The 22,274-nt window shown below is 44.6% G+C and overlaps 1 protein-coding gene across 1 annotated transcript in view; it reads right to left on the bottom strand.

Annotated features, from left to right (window-relative positions):
• ankdd1a (ankyrin repeat and death domain containing 1A) overlaps positions 1 to 22,274 on the bottom strand; it is a 205,709-nt gene that overhangs the window by 37,431 nt on the left and 146,004 nt on the right. The window contains exons 12-13 of the mRNA XM_078530501.1: positions 9,852 to 9,947; positions 6,896 to 7,097 (exon numbers count right to left, since the gene is read on the bottom strand). Of these exons, the coding sequence (XP_078386627.1) occupies positions 6,896 to 7,097; positions 9,852 to 9,947 (298 nt within the window). The remainder of the gene's footprint in view (positions 1 to 6,895; positions 7,098 to 9,851; positions 9,948 to 22,274) is intronic.

Raw genomic sequence — 22,274 nt, 5'->3', positions numbered from 1 at the left:
GAATTAAACAGGGCCCGGAGAAGTTACAGAACAGGGAAAGAGACAGTGAGGGAGATGCCTCACATAGTCGAAGAGCCTGAAGGCAGACAAACTACTAAGTTAGGAAAGACAAAGGTTAAGGAATTACCAGAAGTATGGCTGGCAGAAACCTTCTTTCCGATATTAAAAAGGGACAAAGGGAGTTCCCAAACCAATAAGCAGATAGGGAGTGAGATGCTGACCAAAAAGCCACAATGGGGTGTCGCCATAGCTTTTTAAAATTCATTCACAGGATGTGGGCTTCACTGGCTGGGCCAACATTTATTGCCCATCCCTAATTGCCCTTGAGAAGGTGGTGGTAAGCTGTCTTCTTGAACCGCTGTAGTCCATGTGGTGTAGGTGCACCCACAGCGCTGTTAGGAGGGGAGTTCCAGGATTTTGACCCAGTGACAGTGAAGGAATGGCAATATATTTTCAAGTCAGGATGGTGTGTGGCTTGGAGGGGAACTTCCAGGTGGTGGTGTTCCCATCTCTCTGCTGCCCTTGTCCTTCTAGATGGTAGTGGTCGTGGGTTTGGAAGGTGCTGTCTAAGGAGCCTTGGTGAGTTCCTGCAGTGCACCTTGTAGATGGTACACACTGCTGCTACTGTGTGTCGGTCGTGGAGGGAGTGAATGTTTGTGGATGTGGTGCCGATCAAGCGGGCTGCTTTGTCCTGGATGGTGTCAAGCTTCTTGAGTGTTGTGGGAGCTGCACTCATCCAGGCAAGTGGGGAGTATTCCATCCTGACTTGAGGGCAGTGGTGTTCCAGAGGATGCGGAACAAGTTAGGAGAGTGCCCCCTAAAATCCAAAGGCACTGGCTAAGAAGCCATTGATTGGTCTGGTGACAGCTTTATGGCAAATCCAAATGGGGACAAAGAGAGTTCCCAAATTGGTCCAAAAGGAGTGAGGGTGATGCCTCGCTTAGTTGAAAAGCCTCCAGGAAGTACAGCGAAAGTTGACTATTCACCAGAAGGCAATAGTGTTCAGAAAGGCACAGAGCCTACCACCCAACTGACCAGCAGATAGGCTGCAGCCAGATTGCATCCCATACTCACCCACCTTAGTGCAGAATCGTGAGACAACCTGACGAGGCTGCCCACTGCATTTAAAATGATCCATAACAACTGACCAGGTTACAGCGCTTCCCGGTATGGGTGCAGGAGATACCCCTCACCGAAGGCAGTCTTCCTATCATCTGGCTGCAGTAAGGCTGGCCCAAGTTCAGGAGCAGATTGCCCACCTGTTGTCATGCCAACCCATATCACCTAGCAACAGTAACTGGAACACCGCAGTGCTGCTGGGGCCCAAGCTGGATACTAAACCAGAATCCTTGAAAGAGGCGAAAGTACCATTAAAACAGTCCAATCTCCTGACAATCCACCCAATCACCTTCTTTGGATTTGAATAGCTGAAACCATGGGTTACCAAGGAGGAGCTAAGCTACTCAGGCCCTATGATCAAAGGTCCTGGCACTGACAGAGTGAGATATCTGGCATTCCCTTCTGGATAGCCCAGAGCAGCTGGACCATTACTAACCCAGTGTGTTAACCACCCTGTAAACTCTACCCCACCAGACCCTTTAGAGGACACTTATTAGGAGTTGGACAGACAGGGTTCTGAAACCAACGGCTTTGCTTAAGCCTGATCCCCAACATAGGAAAGTTCAGAACTCCAACCCTGACCAGGCTTCCCATAAAGACAGATTTGAATCTTCCCAGGTCACCTAATCAGTCTACATCCCAGGACAGGGCAATGCCCTTCTGATGCACTAACCCAGATTTAAACCTCAAAAAAATGCAGCAGGGAACTGCCATTGTCCCAGCTAGCTGTGTGTCTGATGTAGCAGTGTGAATGAGAGGATGAATGCATACTTCCTTTACCTCCTGTTCTCCCTTCATAACAACACATAAAGAAAAATGAAATGGAATGTGTTTTTTTCCTCTGAGGCCGTGGGAACTGTCAATGGTCTAAGACCTCACACTGTATATTTTTTAAAAATAGACATAGGTATCTTCATGGCTATTTCTAAAATTTTAAAAACGGAACAAAGATCCTTAAAATGGCTGAGTCTATGCTTGTCTGTGACCCCCAAACAAAAGGAACTGCCTGGCAGTCTCAGGGAAACTTGCACATTGTTATTTCTGGGGAGCCACTAATCATCCTTGTGGGCTGCACACGTCAAATTTAAAGAAAGCTATACATAGACCAACTGCATTTCATAACCCAGGCTGGCCACTAGAAGTCTGCTCGTCAGCAAAGACGTATCAAAGGCCCCACAACCTTCCTTTCAATTCTAATGGTTGAGGTATTTAACAATTTCGGGGACCGAGGCAAGGGATACACATCCTTTGTCAAAGACTGTGTGAAGAGGTCAGAGTCATGTGACATGGGTCTTTGGCTTGTGGAACCAGTAATATTGCCTTGCTGAACTGCAAAGCTCGTTGTGCTGTTTACCATCGAACGGGAAGCTTCACAGAAAAGGAGCTCTGCCCGGGTTGAACACCTGGCCCTATTTATGCTGCTTCTGCAGGAAATTCTGTACCATCATCTACAAGACTGATTCATCTCTGCATGCCAATCTCATCATTGTAAGTCAACATCACCGGAAAAGTGAATCATCCAGCATCAGTTTTCAACCCACTGATCTCCGTGAAGGAATACCTCATTGGACTTTTATTCTGGACTCCGGAACCCATGTGGAACAATATTTCTTTCCTCTGTGGTCTCCATACTGTAAATCCTTCTTTTCTCTATCCCTCTCTCTACTATCTGAATACAAGGGGAACATTGCAAACCATCATTTACATTTTGAATGTGTGCAAATAAACTAACCCTTTGAGTTCATCTTTCTTGAGTTTGCTGTGGGGTAAGAAACCATTAAACCATAGAAAAGTTAAGGCACTGAAAGAGGCCATTCAGCCCATCATGTCTGTGCCAGCCAAAAAAAATAAAAATAAAATATTAGCCAGCCATTCCAATCCCGTCTTCCAGTACCCAGTCCGTAGCCTTGCAGGTTACAGCACTTTAGGTACAGATCCTAAAATGAATTGAGGGTTTTTGCCTCCACCACCAAACCAGGCAGTGAATTCCAAAAACCCACCACCTTCTGGGTGAATAAGTTTTTCCTCATGTTCCCTCTGATTCTTCTACCAATCACCTTAAATCTGTGCCCCCGGTAATCGACCTCTCCACTAGGGGAAACAGGGCATCCCTGTCGACTCTATCTAGGCCCGTCAATCAGGCCACCCTTCAGCCTCCTCAGTTCCAAGAAAAACAGCCCAGCCTATCCAATCCTTTTCCTTTTGAATACCTTGATTGAACCTGCTTCCCCCACCCTCTCAGGAAGTTTTCTACCCTCTGGTTGAAAATATTTTTCCTCACATCACTTTTACTCCTTTTGCCAATTATTTTGAATTTGTGCCCTCTAGTTTTTGATGATCTCTTGAGTGGGAACAGTTTCTCACTATTTACCCTGTCCATACCCCTCAGGATCTTGAATACCTCTATCAAGTCTCATCCCTCTCTCCAATCTATCCTCATATGTACGGTTCTTTATCCTGGAATCATTCTTGTGAACCTCCTCTCTCCAATGTCTTCACACCTTCCTCAAGTATGGTGCCCAGAACTGGGCACAGTACTCCAGATGAAGCCTAACTAGTGTCTTATACAAGTTCAACACGACCTTCTACACCCCCATCTCTTTTAGCTCCCTCTGTGTCCTGCCTGAAAACGCTATATCCAGGGCTGCTATTTTTGCCCCTCTTTAAGCCATGTTGCCAAATAGCGATGATATCATGCTGCCCTGTGTCTATCTGTGCCCTTAGCTCATTGGCTTTGTTTGCTACACTCCTTGCATTTAAATAAATACCTTTTAACATTGTCAAATTTGTGCTGTAATTCCTGTGCTGTAAAGATGGTTTAAAACACAACAATCTAATAAACTTCACATTCCTAACAGTGAAGACAAGTATCAGTGCTGGGGCCTCAACAACTTTCACTTTTAATTGAAAGTATTGTCGCCAAATTTGCTGATTAGTTTTTAAAATTTTATTCTTTTATGGGGTGTGGGCATTTAGTTGCCTGCCCATCCCTAATTTCTCTTGAACAGAGTGGCTTGTTAGAGCATTTCAGATGGCAGTTAATAGTCAAGCACATTATTGTGGATCTGGAGTCACATGTTGGCCAGACCAGGTGAGGCTGGCAGATTTCCTTCTCCAAAGGGCTTTACTGAACCAGATGGATTTTCCTGACAATCCATGATTGTTTCATAATCGCCATTATGAAAACTAGCTTTCAACTCCACATATTTTATTAATTGAATTTAAACTTCACCAGGTGATGTGGTGGGATCTGAACTCACATCCCCAGAGTTTTAAACTAGGCCTCAGCTTTACTATTCTAGTGATATCACCACTATGCCACCACCTCCCACTGTTATGAAGATAGGTGGGAAAGCAAGTTGTGTGGAGGACACCTGCAGAGGTGGTTAAGATAGGTTAAGTGAGTGTGTAAAAATTTGGCAGATGAAGTTATTCACATTGGTAGAAAGAATTGTTCTTTTTCTTCTTGAGTTCCCTGCCTGGGCAAGTCCAACCCACAATCTCCAGTCCAGGTCGGCACCTCACCCCAGCTAGAACGGGGATCAAACCCCTACGCCACTGGTATCAATCTGATCCACTCTGGCTGTCCAGCTAACTAAACCAACCAGCTCCCCAAGGATTTTGAGTTGCTATGGTAACATGCACTTTTACATACATGTTGTAGCCTTCAGCTATGGATTGTGATAGTAGAGGCTCTAATTTTCTGGGTAGGAAGAATAGAAAAGCAAAATCTTATTTAAATGGAGAGAGACTACAGAATGTTGCACTACAGAGGGATCGGGGTGGCCTTGTACATGAAATGCAAAAAGTGAGAATGCAGGTACAGCCAATAATTAGAAAGGCAAATAGAATGCTGGCTGTTATTGCAAAGGGGATGGTGTATAAAAGTAAAGAAGTGTTGCTACAACTGTATAGCGCATTGGTGAGGCCACAGCTAGGCGCCTGACAGGAGGCCTGACAGGGGGCTTGTTTTCCCTTGTGGAGGTATCGAGAACTAGGGGGCATAGAACAAGGGATCATCCATTTAAAATGGAGATGACAAGGAATTTCCTCTCTCAGAAGATTGTGAAGCTTTAGAATTCTCTTACCAGTGGGCTGTGGAGGCTGAGTCATTGATTATATTCAAGGCTGAGTTTGACAGATTTTTGAACTATAGGGGAGTCTACGATAAGGGGGTGGGTGGGGGGGGGGAGGTGGAGGAGGGGAGATGCAGGCAGGAAAGAGGGATTAGGCCAAGACTAGACCAGCCATGGTCTTATTGAGTGGTGGAGCAGGCTAGAGGGGCCAAAATGGCCTACTCCTGCTCCTAATTCATATGTTCTTATGTTCCTAGTTAGTTTAAGACCTGGATCACAGCTTTATTTTGTCTATGATCTGTATCCCTCAAATTGACCTTCCATCACAGATGGCCATACATACTTCCTTTATCAAGATTCATGTCAATGTTCTCTTTGCAGCCTTTAATGTTCCACTGCAATAATTCCATGATTAATGAAAACTAATAGGAAATGTTTACAAACAATTAAAGCCATTCAACAGTCCCTTCCAAACCTACAACCTCTACCACCTAGAAGGACAAGGGCAGATGATGCATGGGAACACCACTATCTTGAAGCTCCCCTCCAAGCCACACACCATCCTAACTTGGAAATATATCGCCGTTCCTTCACTGTCACTGGGTCAAAATCCTGGAACTCACTCCCTAACAGCACTGTGGGTGTACCTACACCACATGGACTGCAGCGGTTCAAGAAGGCAGCTCACCACCACCTTCTCAAGGGCAACTAGGGATGGGCAATAAATGCTGGCCCAGCCAGCGGAGCCCACAGCCCACAACATGGCAGCAACCAGACACTGAATATTAATCCATCAACATAAAGAGACAACAACTTTCATTTATATAGCGCCTTTAGCACAATAAAATGTTCCCAGGCGCTACAGAGGAGCATTGTCAAACAAATTTGATGCCATATCACATAGAGAGACATTTGGACTGGTGACCCAAAACTCAGTCAAAGAAGCAGGTTTTAAGAAATGTCTTAAAGCAGTAGAGGAAGTCGGTGAGGCAGACAGGCACTTTTTCATTCTTTCATTGATGCGGGTGTCGTATGGTCTATCCCTAGTTGCCCTTGAGATGGTGATGGTGAGCTGCCTTCTTGAACCACTGCAGTCCATGTGGTATAGGTACACCCACAGTGCTGTTAGGAAAGATGTTCCAGATTTTGACCCAGTGGCAGTGCAGGAATGGCAATGTAGTTCCAAGTCAGGAGAGTGTATGGCTTGGAGGGGAACTTACAGATGGTGGTGTTCCAATGTATCTGCTGCCCTTGTCCTTCTAGGTGGTAGAGGTCCTGCATTTGGAAGGTGTTGTCCAAGGAGTCATGGTGAGTTGCAGCAATGTACCTTGTACTTCTGCTACAGCGTGTCAGTGATGGAGGGACTGAATGTTTAAGGTGGTGGATGGGGTGCCGATCAGAAATTAGGGAGGGAGCTCCAAAATATTTAGGGTCTTGGCAGCTGAAGGCATAGACACCAATGATGGATAGAAGGAAGAGGGGATGCAAAAGAGACCAGGATTTGAGTAATGCATCTGTTAAAAATGGAAAACTGTTCCATAGGGGGAACTGTTCAATATAGGTAATATGGTGCCAAATAGACTCGAGATTTTAAGTATCTAGACAAGCAGAGAAGGTTAAAATTTGTACCATGCAAAATTTCCAATGGAAAGATGCAAAAATATATACATCATTCACTGAAAGTTGTTGATATTCCCTACCTGTCCATTGTTGCTCAATGGCCTTAATGTGTGCTTCTGTAAACTTCCAGAAATGGGCAAGTTTCTTCCACTCATTTGGTTTTAGGTATTTTGTTGCTAGTCTCCATAGGACTGAACGGATGTGCTGGGTTTCTGGTCTGTGGTCTTGTTTGAAGGTCACATGCATTCCAACACAGGACTCGGAATCAATGTTTGGGTGATCCTGAAAGAAAAGTTTTATTTCATTTTGTGTTTCTCTCCAACTCCCTAAAGATTGAGATTCCTTAGCACAAATCTATTAATGAAATTCTAACGTATTTTGTCCAGATCCTAAAGTTAGTTTTAGAAACAGTTGGAAAGTAAAATGCCATTTTGCTTGTTAAGTTCCAGAAGGCTTTAGATAAAACAATTTCATCTCTGAACCCAAAGCGCTTATCGAATTGTAACACCTATGAGGTGAAGCTATTTCTGTGCATTAGAACCTAAATAATGAAATTGTAGAAATCACAAGGAAAGGAGCATATGAATTTAAGAATAAGAGTAGGTCACCCAGTCACCCGAGTCCATTTCGCCATATAATGAAATCATGGCCAATAAGTAACCTAACTCCAGATACCCGTCTTTGCCCCATATCCCTTAACAAATTTTGCTAATAAAAATCTATCAATCTCAGTTTTAAAATTAACAATCGATCTAGTATCAATTGCTATTTGAGAATTAGAATTCCAAACTTCTACCACCATTTGGGTGAAGGGGTGTTTCCTAAACTCACTCCTGAAAATTCTGGCTCTAATTTTTAGACCATGCCCCCTAGAATTATATTCCCCAACTAGTGGAAATAGTTTTTAATTACCCTATCTGTTCCCCTCAATATCTTGAAAACTTAACTCTAATCAGCCCTTAACCTTCTTAACTGCAGGGAATGCAAACCTAGTATGCTTAATCTCTCTTTGTAGCTTAATGGAATCCAGGCATCATTCTACTAAATCTATGTTCCACTGCCACCTGGGCCAATATATCCTTCCTACGGCGTGGTGCTCAGAACTGATCACAGTTCTCCAGGTGTGGTCTAACCAGGGCTTTGTATTGCTGAAGCATGACTTTTACCTCCTTGTATTCTAGCCCTCTGGATAGAAAGGCCAGCATTCCATTAAACTTTTTGAGTATTTTCCGTGTCTGTTACACAGTCATTGTATCATTTACAGCATAGAAAGGGGTCATTCAGGCCATCAATTGTATGCCAGCTCTCCATGGAGCAATCCCAGTCAGTCCCATTTCCCTGCTCTAACCCCGTAGCCCTGCAAGTTTATTTCTTTCAAGTGCCCATCCAATTTCCTTTTAATTGCCTGTGTATCTGAATTCAAAGTCTCTTTGGATCTCCACTATTCTGACCTTTTCACCATTTAAAAAGTCCCCTGTTCTAACCCTTTTAGGTTCATTGATCTTTGAAGGTGGCAGGACATAATGAGAGAGCAGTTAGCAAAGCGTATGCTCTCATTATGTCCTGCCGCCTTCAAAGATCAATGGACCTAAAAGGGTTAGAACAGGGTACTTTTTAAATGTGAAAATGTCAAAACAATGGGCTTCATAAACAGAGGTATTGAATACAAAAGCATGGCAGTTATATTGAATCTATATGAAGTTCTGGTTAGGCCACAAATAGAGTATTGAGTCCAATGCTGATCACCTCACTTTAGGAATATGTGAGTGTCCTTGAGAGAGTGCAGGGATTTACCAGAATGGCTTTAGGGATGAGTGATTTCAGCTACAAGGTTAGGTTGAAGAAGCTGAGTTGTTCTCCTTGGAGGAAAGGAGATTGAGGGGAGATTTGATAGTGGTGTATAAGATTATGACCATTTTTGATAAGGTAGATAAAGCAACATGGTCTCCATTAGCTGGTCCAAGGATTAAGGGGCACATATTTAAGTTTTTGGGCAAGAAATGCAGGGGAATGTGAGGAAAAGCTTTTTACGCAGCAAGAGTTAACATTTCAGGTCTGTAATCTTTCATCAATTTTCTGATAAAAAAAGTTATTGACCTTAAATGTTGTCTGTTCTCTCTCCACAGATACTGCCAGACCTGCTGAGTATTTCCAGCATCTTCTGTTTTTATTTCCCATTTCCAGAATTTGCCGTATTTTGCTTGTGTAGGTCAATTAAGGCCCTATTTAAGGACCATTTTCAGAACCAGCCGACAGTTCCCCAGCGTCGGATTGGCCCCCGCAGAAGCTGGAGCTTGACAGCTATTAATAGATGGCTTCCTGGCATCAAGCCAGAGCATCATTGATGTCTCCTCTCACTGGCACAACGAATGAGCCACAGGTATGAAAAGGTGCAGCTACAGTCAAAACCATTCCTGTGGAGGGACATAACAATTGTGGGAGCATTTTGGAAACAGTGATCACACTATCATAAAGTTTAGGATAGTTATGTACAAGGACTAGGAATAATATGAAAATAATTCCTGATGTGAAGATCAGAGACATAGGACCAAATTTTGCCATAGAGGCAGATGCAGTTTGGAGGCAGTAATGGAGGAGGGCATAGGGAAATTCAGGTAGCTGCATGTTGGGAGTGAAATTTTAAATTTTCAGCTGGGTTTGAAGGGTGCCTCCGTCTTGAGGTGCCCTCACACTCGCCTTTCGGCCTGAGCAGCGCTCACCTTTTCCAGTGGGGCTGCTGGGCAGCAAGCGCTGCAGGTCTCTCATTGAACCTCCCACCTCAGGAATCCACTCACCATTCCTCATTGGGCAGCAAACACAGGGACTGCCAATTTGGAACCCCACTCGTGTTGCCCCAGCAAACACCTTGAAGACAAACACAATCTCAGGATCCACACATGGTCCAGATGTTTAATTTCTGATACCCGTGGGAAACTTCAGCTCATAATCCCTGATATCAAGATAAAAGACATAAACCCCAATATAAATGGAAATGGTGTCTAATATTGAATTTTATTCTTGTGGCAGACGACTCACCTTTTCCCATTTATAAAATCTGTCTGCTTTGATAATCATATCAACCAAATTGATATGGTTCCCTCGGGCAGCTATCTCTAAGGATGTTTTTCCATGCTAAAACAAAAGTGGAAAAATCAGTTTAATTTCTTATTTAAAATGCATGAATGGTGCAAAAAAATCAACAGTTCTATATAACAATTCTTAATCAATTCAAACCGACTTGGGTTACAGCTAACGTCAAATTGGCTGAGAGTATTTTACATAATCAATTCTCTTCGTGGAGTGATGACTTGCCATGTGGAAAATGCAGCAGCAATTCTAGGTCAATAACGTCCCATAATTACATACTGAAAATGTTAATCTGTTCCTGCTGAGATTCCTTGAGGGGTTTGTTAGGCAGTAAATGAGAATGCTTGGGACTGACGATCATTTTATACTTCTTTCCAGTTCACAAAGAGGAAAAAAATAAAAACAAAAAACTACCACGGATGCCGGAAATCCAAAACAAAAACAGAATTACCTGGAAAAACTCAGCAGGTCTGGCAGCATTGGCGGAGAAGAAAAGTCGACTTTTCGAGTCCTCATGACCCTTCGGCAGAACTGAGTAAAGTTAGGAGAGGGGTGAAATATAAGCTGGTTTAAGGTGGGGGGGGGGTGGGGTGGTGGGGTTGGGGGAGAGAAGTTGCAGGGGTGGGGGGTGCGTGGGTGGTTGTAGGGACAAGCAAGCAGCGATAGGAGCAGATCTCTCCAATGTAGAGGAGAGACCAAACGCAAACTGGGCGACCGCTTTGCAGAACACCTGAGGTCTGTCCGCTAGAAAGACCCAAACCTCCCTGTCGCTTGCCATTTTAACACGCCACCCTGCTCTCTTGCCCACATGTCTGTCCTTGGCTTGCTGCATTGTTCCAGTGAAGCCCAACGCAAACTCATCTTCCAACTAGGCACTTTACAGCCTTCCGGACTGAATATTGAATTCAACAACTTTAGATCTTAAACTCCCTCCCCCATCCCCACCCCCTTCCCGTTTCTTCCCCCTCCCTTTTGTTTTTTTCCAATAATTTATATAGATTTTTCTTTTCCCACCTATTTCCATTATTTTTAAATCTATAACTGTAATACCCTGTCGTCAGTCTTTCCACCCCACCCCCACTAGAGCTGTACCTTGAGTGTCCTGCCATCCATTCTTAATTAGCACATTTTCTTAGATAATATCACCACCTTTAACACCCCTTTGTTCCTTTTGTCTGTGACATCTTTTGATTATCTGCTCCTATCACTGCTTGCTTGTCCCTACAACCACCACCCCCCCAACTTCTCGTCCCCCACCTCACCACTGACCCCCACCCCCCTCCACCCCCCCAACCTTAAACCAGCTTATATTTCACCCCTCTCCTAACTTTACTCAGTTCTGCCGAAGGGTCATGAGGACTCGAAACGTCGTCTCTTTTCTTCTCCGTCGATGCTGCCAGACCTGCTGAGTTTTTCCAGGTAATTCTGTTTTCACTTAAAGAGGACATTGGGTGGTGGATAAACTGATACCACCACAAACCCACCCAATTCCACTGGGTGATTTGGTATAAAATTTTGATCCTTCAACTAAAATAAACTGGTGATAGGCTGTGATGATGCATAGCAGTAGTGTGTAGTTATATATATGAATAAAGGAAACGTTATAAACCATTTAACCCTTCTAACCAGCCAGTTCCAAAGCCCCTTCCACCATTCAATGTGATTGTGGCTGCTCAGCAACCTAACTCCATATGGCCTTTGCCCCATCCCATACTATCTTTGGATATAAAAAATCTATCAATTCCAGATTTAAAATTAACAATTGATCCAGCATCAATTGTCATTTATGGAAGAGAATTAAAACTTCTACCACTCTTGTGTGTAGAAGTGTTTTCCAATTTCACTCCTGAAAGGTCTGGCTCTCATTTTAAGGTTAAGCCCCATACAGTGCCCAACCATCAAAAGTAGTTTACCTCTATCTATCCTATCTATTGCTTTTCATATCTTAAAATCATCAGTGAAATCACCACTTAAACTTTGAAATTCCAGGGAATACAACCTTAGTTTGTGTAATATCTTTGTAATTTAATATTTGGAGTTTTAGTTTTCGTTTCTAATGAGGTGTGTGTGTTGCTGGCAAGTCCAGCATTTGTTGCCCATCCCTAACTGCCATTGCCAAAGTGGTGGTGAATCGCTTACATGAATTGCTACGATTCATCTGGTGTAGGTACACCCACAGTGCCGTTTGCATGGGAGTTCCAGGATTTTCACCCAATGACAGTGAAGGTACAGAAATATAGTTCCAAGTCAATGTGGCTTTGTGGGAAACTTGCAGGTTGTGTTGTTCCCAGCACATGCTGCCCTTGTCTTTCTAGGTGCTAGAGATCACAGGTTTGGAAGCTGTCTCAGGAGGGTTGGGGAGTTGCTGCTGTCTACCTTGTGTATGGTACACACTGCTGCCACTGTACATTGGTGGTGGAAGGAGTGAATGCTTAAGGTGGTGGATGGAGTGCCGATCAAGTGGGTTGCTTTGTTCGGAGTGGTGTCAAGCTTCTCGAATGTTGTTGGACCGGAAACATCCAGGATAGTGGAGAATATTCCATCACATTCCTAACTTGTGCCTTGTAAATGGTGGGCAGGCTTTGACAAGTCAGGAGGTGAGTTACTCGCCGCAGAATTCACAGCTTCTGACCTGCTCTTGTAGCCACAGTATTTACACAGCTATCCAGTTAAGTTCCTGATCACTGGTAACCCCCAGAATGTTGATTGTGGAGGATTCAACAATGGTAATGCTACTGTTTATCAAGGGGAGATTGTTTGATTCCTCCTTGTTAGAGATAGCCATTGCTTGGTAATTGGGTGGCGCAAATATTTGCCACTTAACGGCCTGAACCTGATTATTTTCCAGGTCATGCTACTTGTGGACACAGACTGCTTCAGTATCTGAGGAATCATGAAAGGTGTTGAACATTGTGCAATCATCAGCAACATCCCCACTTCAGATCTTATGATGGAAGGAAGGTCATTGATGAAGCAGCTGAAGATGGTTGAGCCTAGGACACTACCCTGAGGAACTCCTGCACTGATGTCCTGGAACTGAGATGACTGACCTCCAACAAACACAACCATCTTCCTTTGTGCTAGGTATGACTCCAACCAGCCGAGAGTTTTCCCCCTGATTCCCATTGACTCTGGTTTTGCAAGGGGTTCTTGATGCCACACTTGGCTGCTTTGATGTCAAAGGGCAGTTACTCTCATTTCACCTCTTGAGTTCAGTTCTTTTGTCCATGTGTCCAAGCCCATACTGAGGTCAGAAACTGAGTGGTACTGCTGGAAACGATACTGAGCATCAGTGAGCAGACTATTGCTGAGTAAATGCCATCTAATAGCACTGTCAACATTACCTTCCATCACTTTGCTGAAGATTGACAAATTAGATTTGTCTTCTTTTTAGTGGACAGGACATACCTGGGCAAATTTCCACATTACCAGGTAGACGCCAGTGTTGTAGCTGTACTGGAACAGCTTGGCTAGGCGTGTGACTATTTCTGGAGCACAAGTCTTCAATACTATTGCTGGAATGTTGTCAGGGCCCATAGCCTTTGCAATATCCAGTGCCTTCAGCCGTTTCTTGACATCACATGGAGTGATATAAAGCTTTATTAGGCTTGATTAGGCATTAACTAAATCTGATTCATTACTTTTTCTAAATCTAATAAGACATGCTCTCTTGCCAGTTGTGGACATATCTTTGCAGATCTTTATCTTCGATATCTTCCATGAATTTACTACTTTTCTGAAGTGCTAGTCTGCACTTAAAAGTTAAAATATCCATTAAAACCAATCTGCCTTTGCAATATGCTTTTCTAGTCTCTGCATTTATGCAATCTACTACTTCACAGCTGCTGCCAGGGGGGCCTATACACAACTCTAACTACTGTCTTTAATCCTTTTCTATTTCTTAATTCTAGCTATTAAATCTTCACAGCCTGCTTACTGTAATATCCTCTGATGTGATTTCAACCTCCACTTCAACAATTTTTGTTTTTCCTGTAGACCTTATAACCTGGTCACAGAGTCATTGAGTCAGTCATAATGGCACAGAAGGAGGCCATTCAGCCCATGAGTCCATGCTAGCATGATATATTTAGTCCCCAGTCCTGTCTGTCTTGCAGCCTTGTCTGAGAACTAGCTACCTTGTCATTATCTCCATGTTGAATTTGCACTCGCAATTCATTCAGCTTGTTTCTTATACTCCATGTGTTTGTATAAAGAACTCTTATTTGGGCCACACAACCTAACCTATCCTTCAGCTCGAATCTTCTACTCACATATATAACATTGCATGTAAACATGCCAAGTGTGGTGAGCTACAAGCACAAACAGCTTGTGGGAATATGACGTAGCGGCAATAATAGAAAGTAGCTTAAAAATACTGAGGACTAGGGGCTTAATATTCAAGGTACAAAGTATTCAGAAGAGAAATGGAAGGAAAAAAAGGGGGTGGGGTGACAATACTAATTAGGGAAGACATTGCTGAAAAAATGTCCTGGAGGTGGCAAAACATTTGGTTAGAGTTGAGAAGCGAGAAAGGTATAATTACACTACTGGGGTGTTCTATATGCCTCTAAACAGTGAAAAAGAGATCGGGCAGCAAATTTGCAGGGAAATCAGAAAGATCTGCAAGAAGTCTGAATGGTGACATTGGGAGACTTTAATTACTCCAACACTGATTGGGATAATGTTACAGTAAAAGGAAAGGAGGGGTGATGGAAACGTCTGAAATGTGTTCAGAAGAGCTTCCTTGACCAGTATGTTCTCGGTCTAACTAGGAAAGAAACAATTCTAGATCTGGTGCTGGGGGATGAAGTGGGCCAAGTGGACCAAGGGCGAAATCATTCCAGATTTGCACCGTGTGGTAGCGGACGTGAAAAAACTGGTTTTACCCGCTGGCCGCAATGGCAGGTTTTCGTGCTGTATTGCCCCATTCCTGGTGCTTCCCACTGCATTAATGGTTCATTCCCAGGAAACGCACCGGATCACTGCCGGGGTGACCTCTGATTTGCCCACCCCGCCATCACCTCAGGCCTTCAGTAATCTGGGTGCCATATTTAAAGGGCGTCCCTGCACGGAGCTGGCTCTCTCTAAGGGATCGGGAGCTGCTGCAAAGTCATGGCTGTCAAAGGGAGGAAACATGCTGCCCCCAAATTTATTGATGCCTCCCTCAGGCGCCTACTGGATGCAGTTGGGGCCCGCCGTGAAGTCCTCTACTCCCGCTTTGGGCGAAGACCAGCAGGCAAGATCACCAATCCAGCATGGGAGGCGGTGGCAGCGGTGGTCAGTGCCAACACCCTGCAAAAAAGGACAGTCACCCAGTGCCAAGGGTAAGTCACTCTTCTCAGCGCTTTCAACTCACACATTCACAAACCCATCACACATACACAGGGATCTCCCTCGCTGCCAGTTCAAGAGACATCACCATTCACTCTCGCACACACACCTTCATCTGCCCTGCGGGTCATGTCTTCATCCCATCCATGGCACCACTCACCACCCACACATGCCAGGCATCCTTATCATCTGAAACAAAAACAAAAATAAAAATACCTGGAAAAACTCAGCAGGTCTGACAGCATCATTTAAGAGTTCTGTTGAAGAGTCATACGGACTCGAAACGTTAACTGTGTTCCTCTCCGCAGATGCTGTCAGACCTGCTGAGTTTTTCCAGGTATTTTTATTTTTGTTTTGGATTTCCAGCATCCGCAGTTTTTTGCTTTTATCCTTCTCATCTGGCCTGGCAGGCTTCCTGCTTACACCCTCTCCATCTGTTTCCATGCAGGACAAGCTGGCACACAACAAAAGGGAGAGGTCGCAGACTGGTGGAGAAATGCCCGACATCAAGGTACTCACAGACTTTGGAAATAAAGTCATCGAGCTGCCTGGCGAGGATATGAACCATTCCTGTGCTGACAGTGAGGTTGGCCGTGCTCAACCAAGTGAGGGTCCAGCAGTGCAACATCCATCAGACAGCTATGCTGTGAGTGAGATCTCCTGTTCTGCAGTCCCCTGCCATGTACTAATTATCTTTCCTTGCAGGCACATCTGGTAAGTAGCTGAGGGGGTCCATGAGCCAAGTCCTGAAGACATCTTGGAAGAAGAATCTGATGACACCCTCACTGAAGGCCCGTCACAATGCTCACCTGCACCTCCACCCGCACAGAGACACATACCTTGGTGGGACCTAGTTCTAGAGTAGCCTTGGGGTCACAATCTGGTGAGCACATCGCACTGTCTAATCCACAGCAGGCGGAGACAGGGACTTCCCAGGCTTCCGGCACTCGAGAGCTGCTGGAGGCCACAAATCTGCTGAATCCAAGTCAGGTGAGGGGCCTCTAGACTCAGTCATATCTCAGTTGCTGGAGCTGCAAAGGCAAGCTCAGGAACTTCAGGAAGGGATGTCCGCTGCACTCCTCAGACTGTAAGGCACAATGGAGGACTCCGTCCACCTTCAGTTTAAGATGATAACACCGGAATGCCAATGCACCAAGGTCAACACTGGTAGGATGGTGACTGCCATGGAGACCTTGGTCCGGGACATTGGTTCAGCACTGCTGCTTGGGCTCAATTCCATCGCTGATGTAGAAGTGAAAACTGAAATACTGCTTAAATGTTATGAGAGTTTCTGACTCAACAACCCTTTCAGGCAGTGAATTCCAAACACCCACCACCCTCTGGGTGAAAACATTTCTCCTCAACTCCCTCTGAGCCTTCTACCTTTTACATTAAACCTATGCCCCCTGTTTATTGACCCATCCACTAATGGAAAAAGTGCCTTCCTATCCACCCTATCTATGCCCTTCATAATCTCATACACCTCTATCAGGTCCCCTCTCAACCTTTGCTGCTCCAAGGAAAACAATCCCAGCCTATCCAATCTTTCCTCATAGCTCAGACCCTCCAGCCCAGGCAGCATCCTGGTGAATCTCCTCTGCTCCCTCTCTAGTGCAATCACATCCTTCCCATAATGTGGTGACCAGAACTGCACGCAAAACTCCAGTTGTGGCCTAACCAGCGTTTTATACAGTTCCAGCATAACTTCCCTGCTCTTGTATTTTATGCCTCAGCTAATAAAGGCAAGTATCCCATATGCCTTCTTCAGTGAAGCTCAACGCAAACTGGAGGAACAGCACCTCATTTTCCGATTAGGCATTTTACAGCCTTCCGGACTGAATATTGAGTTCAACAACTTCAGATCATGAATTCTCTCCTCCATCCCCACCTCCCTTTTCGACCCCCTTTTTTCTAATAATTATTATATATTTTTTAATATATTTTTCTTTTCCCACCTATTTCTATTATTACTTTTTAATTTATTTCCATCCAATGTTTTATCTCCACCTTTTAGCCTATTTTGATCCCTTTCCCCCCACCCCACCCCCACCAGGGCTATCTGTCACTTGCTCATCCTGCTTTCTACCTTTAATGTCACCATTAGCACATCCTTTAGCTAATATCACCACCGTCAACACCCCTTTGACCTTTTGTCCATGAAATCTTTGGCAATCTCTCCTTTGCCCTGTATCCAGCTCCACCTGTCCCACCCCCCTTAAAGAGCTTATATTTCACCTCATTTCTACTTCTCTTTAGTTCTGATGCAGAGTCATACAGACTTGAAACATTAACTGTGTTCCTCTCCGCAGATGCTGTCAGACCTGCTGAGTTTTTCCAGCTACTTTTGCTTTTGTTGCCTTCTTAACCACCTTATCCACCTGCCCTGCTACCTCAGGGATCTGTGGATATGCACACCAAGGTCCCTCTGATTTTCAGTACTTTCCAAGGGCCTACCATTCATAGTGTAATCCCTTGCCTTGTTAGCCCTCCTCCAGTGCATTACCTCACACTTTTTCCAGATTGAATTCCATTTGCCACTGCTCTGCCCATCTGACCAGTCTATTGATACCCTCCTGCAGTTTATGGCTATCCTTCTCGCTATTTACCACCCTACCAATTTTCGTGTCATCCGCAAACTTCTTGATCATACCCCCTACATTTAAGTCCAAATCATTTATGTAAACCACAAACAGCAAGGGCCCCAGCACCAAGCCCTGTGGAACCCCACTGGAAACAGGCTTCCAGTCACAGAAACATCCCTTTACCATCACCCTCTGCTGTCTGCCTCTCAGCCAATTTTGGATCCAATGTGCCACTTTACCGTGGATCCCACGGGTCTTCCTTTTTTGACCAGTCTGCCATGAGGGACCTCATCAAAAGCCTTGCTAAAGTCCATGTAGACCACATCAAATGCATTACCCTCATCAACACTCCTGGTTACCTCCTCAAAACATTTGGTCAAATTTGTCAAACGCCCCTTAACAAATCCATGCTGACTATCCTTGATTAATCCATGCTTCTCCAAGTGCAGATTTATTCTGTCCCTCAGAATCCTTTCTAGTAACTTCCCCACCACTGACGTTAGACTGACAGGCCTGTAATTTCCTGGTCTATCCCTTCCTCCCTTTTTTAATAATGGGATAACGTTAGAGAGGATTTGGAAAGTACTGCCAGGGCCCCTGATATCTCTTCCCTTGCCTCCCTTAACAGCCTGGGGTACATCTCATCTGGGCCTGTGGATTTGTACATTTTTAAGACCGCTAAACTGCTAGTATTCTCTCTCTCTCTATGTTAATTTCCTCTAATATTTCAGTCCTCCACCTTGATGTTTATACCTGCGTCGTCCTTTTCCATTGTGAAGACTGACGCAAAGTATTCATTCAGCACTGTACCCACGTCTTCCGGGTCCACATACATATTATCTCTATCGTCCCCCTAATTGGCCCTACTCTTTCCCTAGTTATTCTCTTGCTCTTTAAAAAACCCCTTTGGGTTTTCCTTTATTCTACCCACCAATGCTTTCTCATGCACTCTCTTAACTTTCCAAATTTTCCTTTTAAATTCCCCCCTGAACTTTTTATACTCCTCTAGGGATTCAGCTGTATTGAGCCCTCGGTATCAACCATAAGCTTCTCCTTTTTTCTTAATCCTAACCTTTACATCCCTTGACATCCAGGCTTCTCCAGACTTGGTCTCTCCCTTTGTCTTTAAGGGAACATATTTGCTCTGTACTCTCGCTATTTCCTTCTTGAATGCTTCCCACTGCTCTGACACAGTTTTATCTGCAAGTAGCTGCTCCCAGTCCACTTGGGCCAAATCGTATCTCATCTTAATAAAATTAGCCTTTCCCCAGTTTAGAACTTTCATTCCCGCCCAACGTTATCCTTTCCCATAACTATCCTAAATGTAACTGAGTTATGGTCACTATCTCCAAAATGCTCCCCCACTGATATGCCTTCCACCTGCCTGGGCATATTTCTGAATATTAGGTCCAGAATTGCCCCCTCCTTTGTTGGGCTTTCTATGTACTGGCTAAAAGAGTTCTCCTAGATGCAACTTAAGAATTTTGCTCCTCTCTACCTTGCACACTAAAACTATCTCAGTTAATATTTGGGTAGTTAAAATCCTTATTATGCCTTATTATTCTTACACTTCTCTGAAAGTTAATTACATATATGACCCTCTATCTGTCCCTGATTGTTTGGGGGCCTATACTACACATCCAACAGTGTGTTTGCCCCTTTTGTGTTTTTTACTTCAACCCATATGGCCTCAGTTGATGATCCTTCCAAGATATCATCCCTCCTCACTACTATAATTGGTTTCTTGATCAATAATGTGAACCCTCCCCTCTTCTACCCCCCTCTCTATCTCGTCTGAACACCCTTTAGCCAGGAATGTTGAGCTGCCAATCCTGCCCTTCCTTTAGCCAAGTCTCGCTCATAGCTATGATATCATATTCCCTGACATAGGCATCTTCATGGAATCAGACCTTACAGCTAATATCCCAGACTCCACCATCACCATCCCTGGCTATTTCTGTCCCACCGGCAGGACAGACCCAGCAGAGGTGGTGGCACAGTGGTATACAGTCGGGAGGGAGTTGCCCTCGGAGTCCTCAACATCGACTTCGGACCCCATGAAGTCTCATGGCATCAGGTCAAACATGCGCAAGGAAATCTCCTGCTGATTACCACATACCGCCCTCCCTCAGCTGCTGAATCAGTGCTCCTCCATGTTGAACACACTTGGAGGAAGCACTGAGGGTGGGAAGGGTGCAGAATGTACTCTGGGGGACTTCAATGTCCATCACCAAGAGTAGCTCAGTAGCACCACCACAGATCGAACTGACTGAGTCCTAAATGACATAGCTGCTAGACTGGGTCTGTGGCAGGTGGTGAACCAACAAGAGGGAAAAACATAACAAAAACAGAATTACCTGGAAAAACTCAGCAAGTCTGGCAGCATCGGCGGAGAAGAAATCAGTCAACGTTTCGAGCCTCCATGGCCCTTCGGCAGAACAGGAGGGAAAAACATACTTGACCTCATCGTCACCAACCTGCCTGCCGCATCTGTCCATGAGAGTATCGGTAGGAGTCACCACCGCACAGTCTATGTGGAGACGAAGTCCCTCCTTCACATTGAGGATACCCTCCATCGTGTTGTGTGGCATGACCACCGTGCTAAATGGGATAGATTTCAAACAGTTCTAGCAACTCAAGACTGGGCATCCAAGAGACGCTGTGGGCCATCAGCAGAAGCAGAATTGTACTCAAACACAATCTGTAACCTCATAGCCCAGCATATCCCCCACTCTACCATTACCATCAAGCCAGAGGATCAACCCTGGTTCAATGAAGAGTGCAGGAGGGCATGCCAGGAGCAGCACCAGGCATACCTAAAAATAAGGTGTCAACCTGGTGAAGCTATAACACAGGACTACTTGTGTGCCAAACAGCATAAGCAGCAAGTGGGCTAAGTGAGCCCACAACCAACGGATCCGATCTAAGCTCTGCAGTCCTGCCACATTCAGTTGTGAATGGTGGCGGACAATTAAACAACTCACTGAAGGAGGAGGCTCCACAAATTTCCCCATCCTCAATGATGAGGAGCCCAGCACATCAGTGCAAAAGATAAGGCTGAAGCATTTGCTACAATCTGCAGCCAGAAGTACCGAGTGGATGATCCATCTCAGCCTCCTCCGGAGGTCCCAGCATCACAGATGCCAGTCTTCAGCTAATTTGATTCACTCCATGTGATATCAAGAGGCGGCTGAAGGCACTGGATACTGCAAATGCTATGGGACCTGACAATATTCTGGCAATAGTACTGAAGACTTGTGCTCCAGAACTTGCTGTGCCCCTTGCCAAGCTGTTCCAGTACAGCTCAACACTGGCATCTACCAGTGGGGTGGTGTGTATGTGGAAAATTGCCCAGGTATGCCCTGTACACAAAAAGCAGGGCAAATCCAACCCGGCCAATTACTACCCAGTCAGTCTACTCTCGATCATCAGTAAAGTAATGGAAGGGGTCATCAACAGCACTTGCTTCGCAATAACCTGCTCACTGATTTGGTCACGAGGATTCAAAGATTGTGACCAATGACTCCGCTATTTCAGTCTTTCCTTCTTTCAACAACCTGGGATGTATTCCAACCAGGACCAGGGCTTATCAACTTTTGGCGAGAATAATCTGCTTCCTTTATGAAGAATGAAGCAAAATAATCATTTCATATTTGATCCTCTGCCTCAGCTCTGACTTTTCTCTAGCTAGCTACTTACAATTGTTTATGAATGTTTTTTTTCTCCAGATTTATGAATTGAATCTTAGAACCCCACCCACCCCTCTGCCAGCAGTTATAGTGGGATTTGAACTCATGTCCTCTGAGCTTTAGTCTAGTAGCATTACCATTAAACTACCATTCCCCTTTGCTCAGTCATGTAGTACAGTGAACCAGCCAATGATATTGCACAGTAGAACCTCATTCACCCAGCATGTCTGTGCCAACTCTTTGAAAGAGTTATCCAATTTGTCCCACTCCCTTGTTCTTTCTCTGCAGCCCTGCAAATTTCTCCTTTCAAGTATTTATGCAATTACTTTTTGAAAATTACTTTCAAATATGCTTACACCATCCTCTCAGGCAGTGTTTACAACTTGCCGCATAATATTTTTTATCTTTATCTTCCCTCTGGTTCTTCTGCCAATTATCTTAAAAGACTGACCCCTGGTTACTGACCATCCAACACTGGAAACATTTATTCTGTCAAAACTATTCCAAGATCCCATGGGCTATAGAACCATAGAAAAATTACAGCACAGGAGGCCATTCGACCCATCTTGTCCATGCCAGCCTGAGGACACCCAGGTGCCCTTTCTAATCCCACCTTCTTGTACCTGGCAAATGGCAAATGCAACACAGTTAGCTGAGCTCTAGCCCAATGTCCTGGAAGTGTTTGATTACATAGTTAGAGGAAGCTTCATTATGTATCTACCACATGGTGTACTTGCCCTGGGCATGTTTGATGGCAGAATGTAGAGAGA

Source organism: Cetorhinus maximus, chromosome 26 (assembly GCF_964194155.1).
Source record: "Cetorhinus maximus chromosome 26, sCetMax3.hap1.1, whole genome shotgun sequence".
In the NCBI taxonomy this organism is placed as follows: Eukaryota; Metazoa; Chordata; class Chondrichthyes; order Lamniformes; family Cetorhinidae; genus Cetorhinus; species Cetorhinus maximus.
This window is presented reverse-complemented; position numbering and strand designations above follow the sequence as displayed.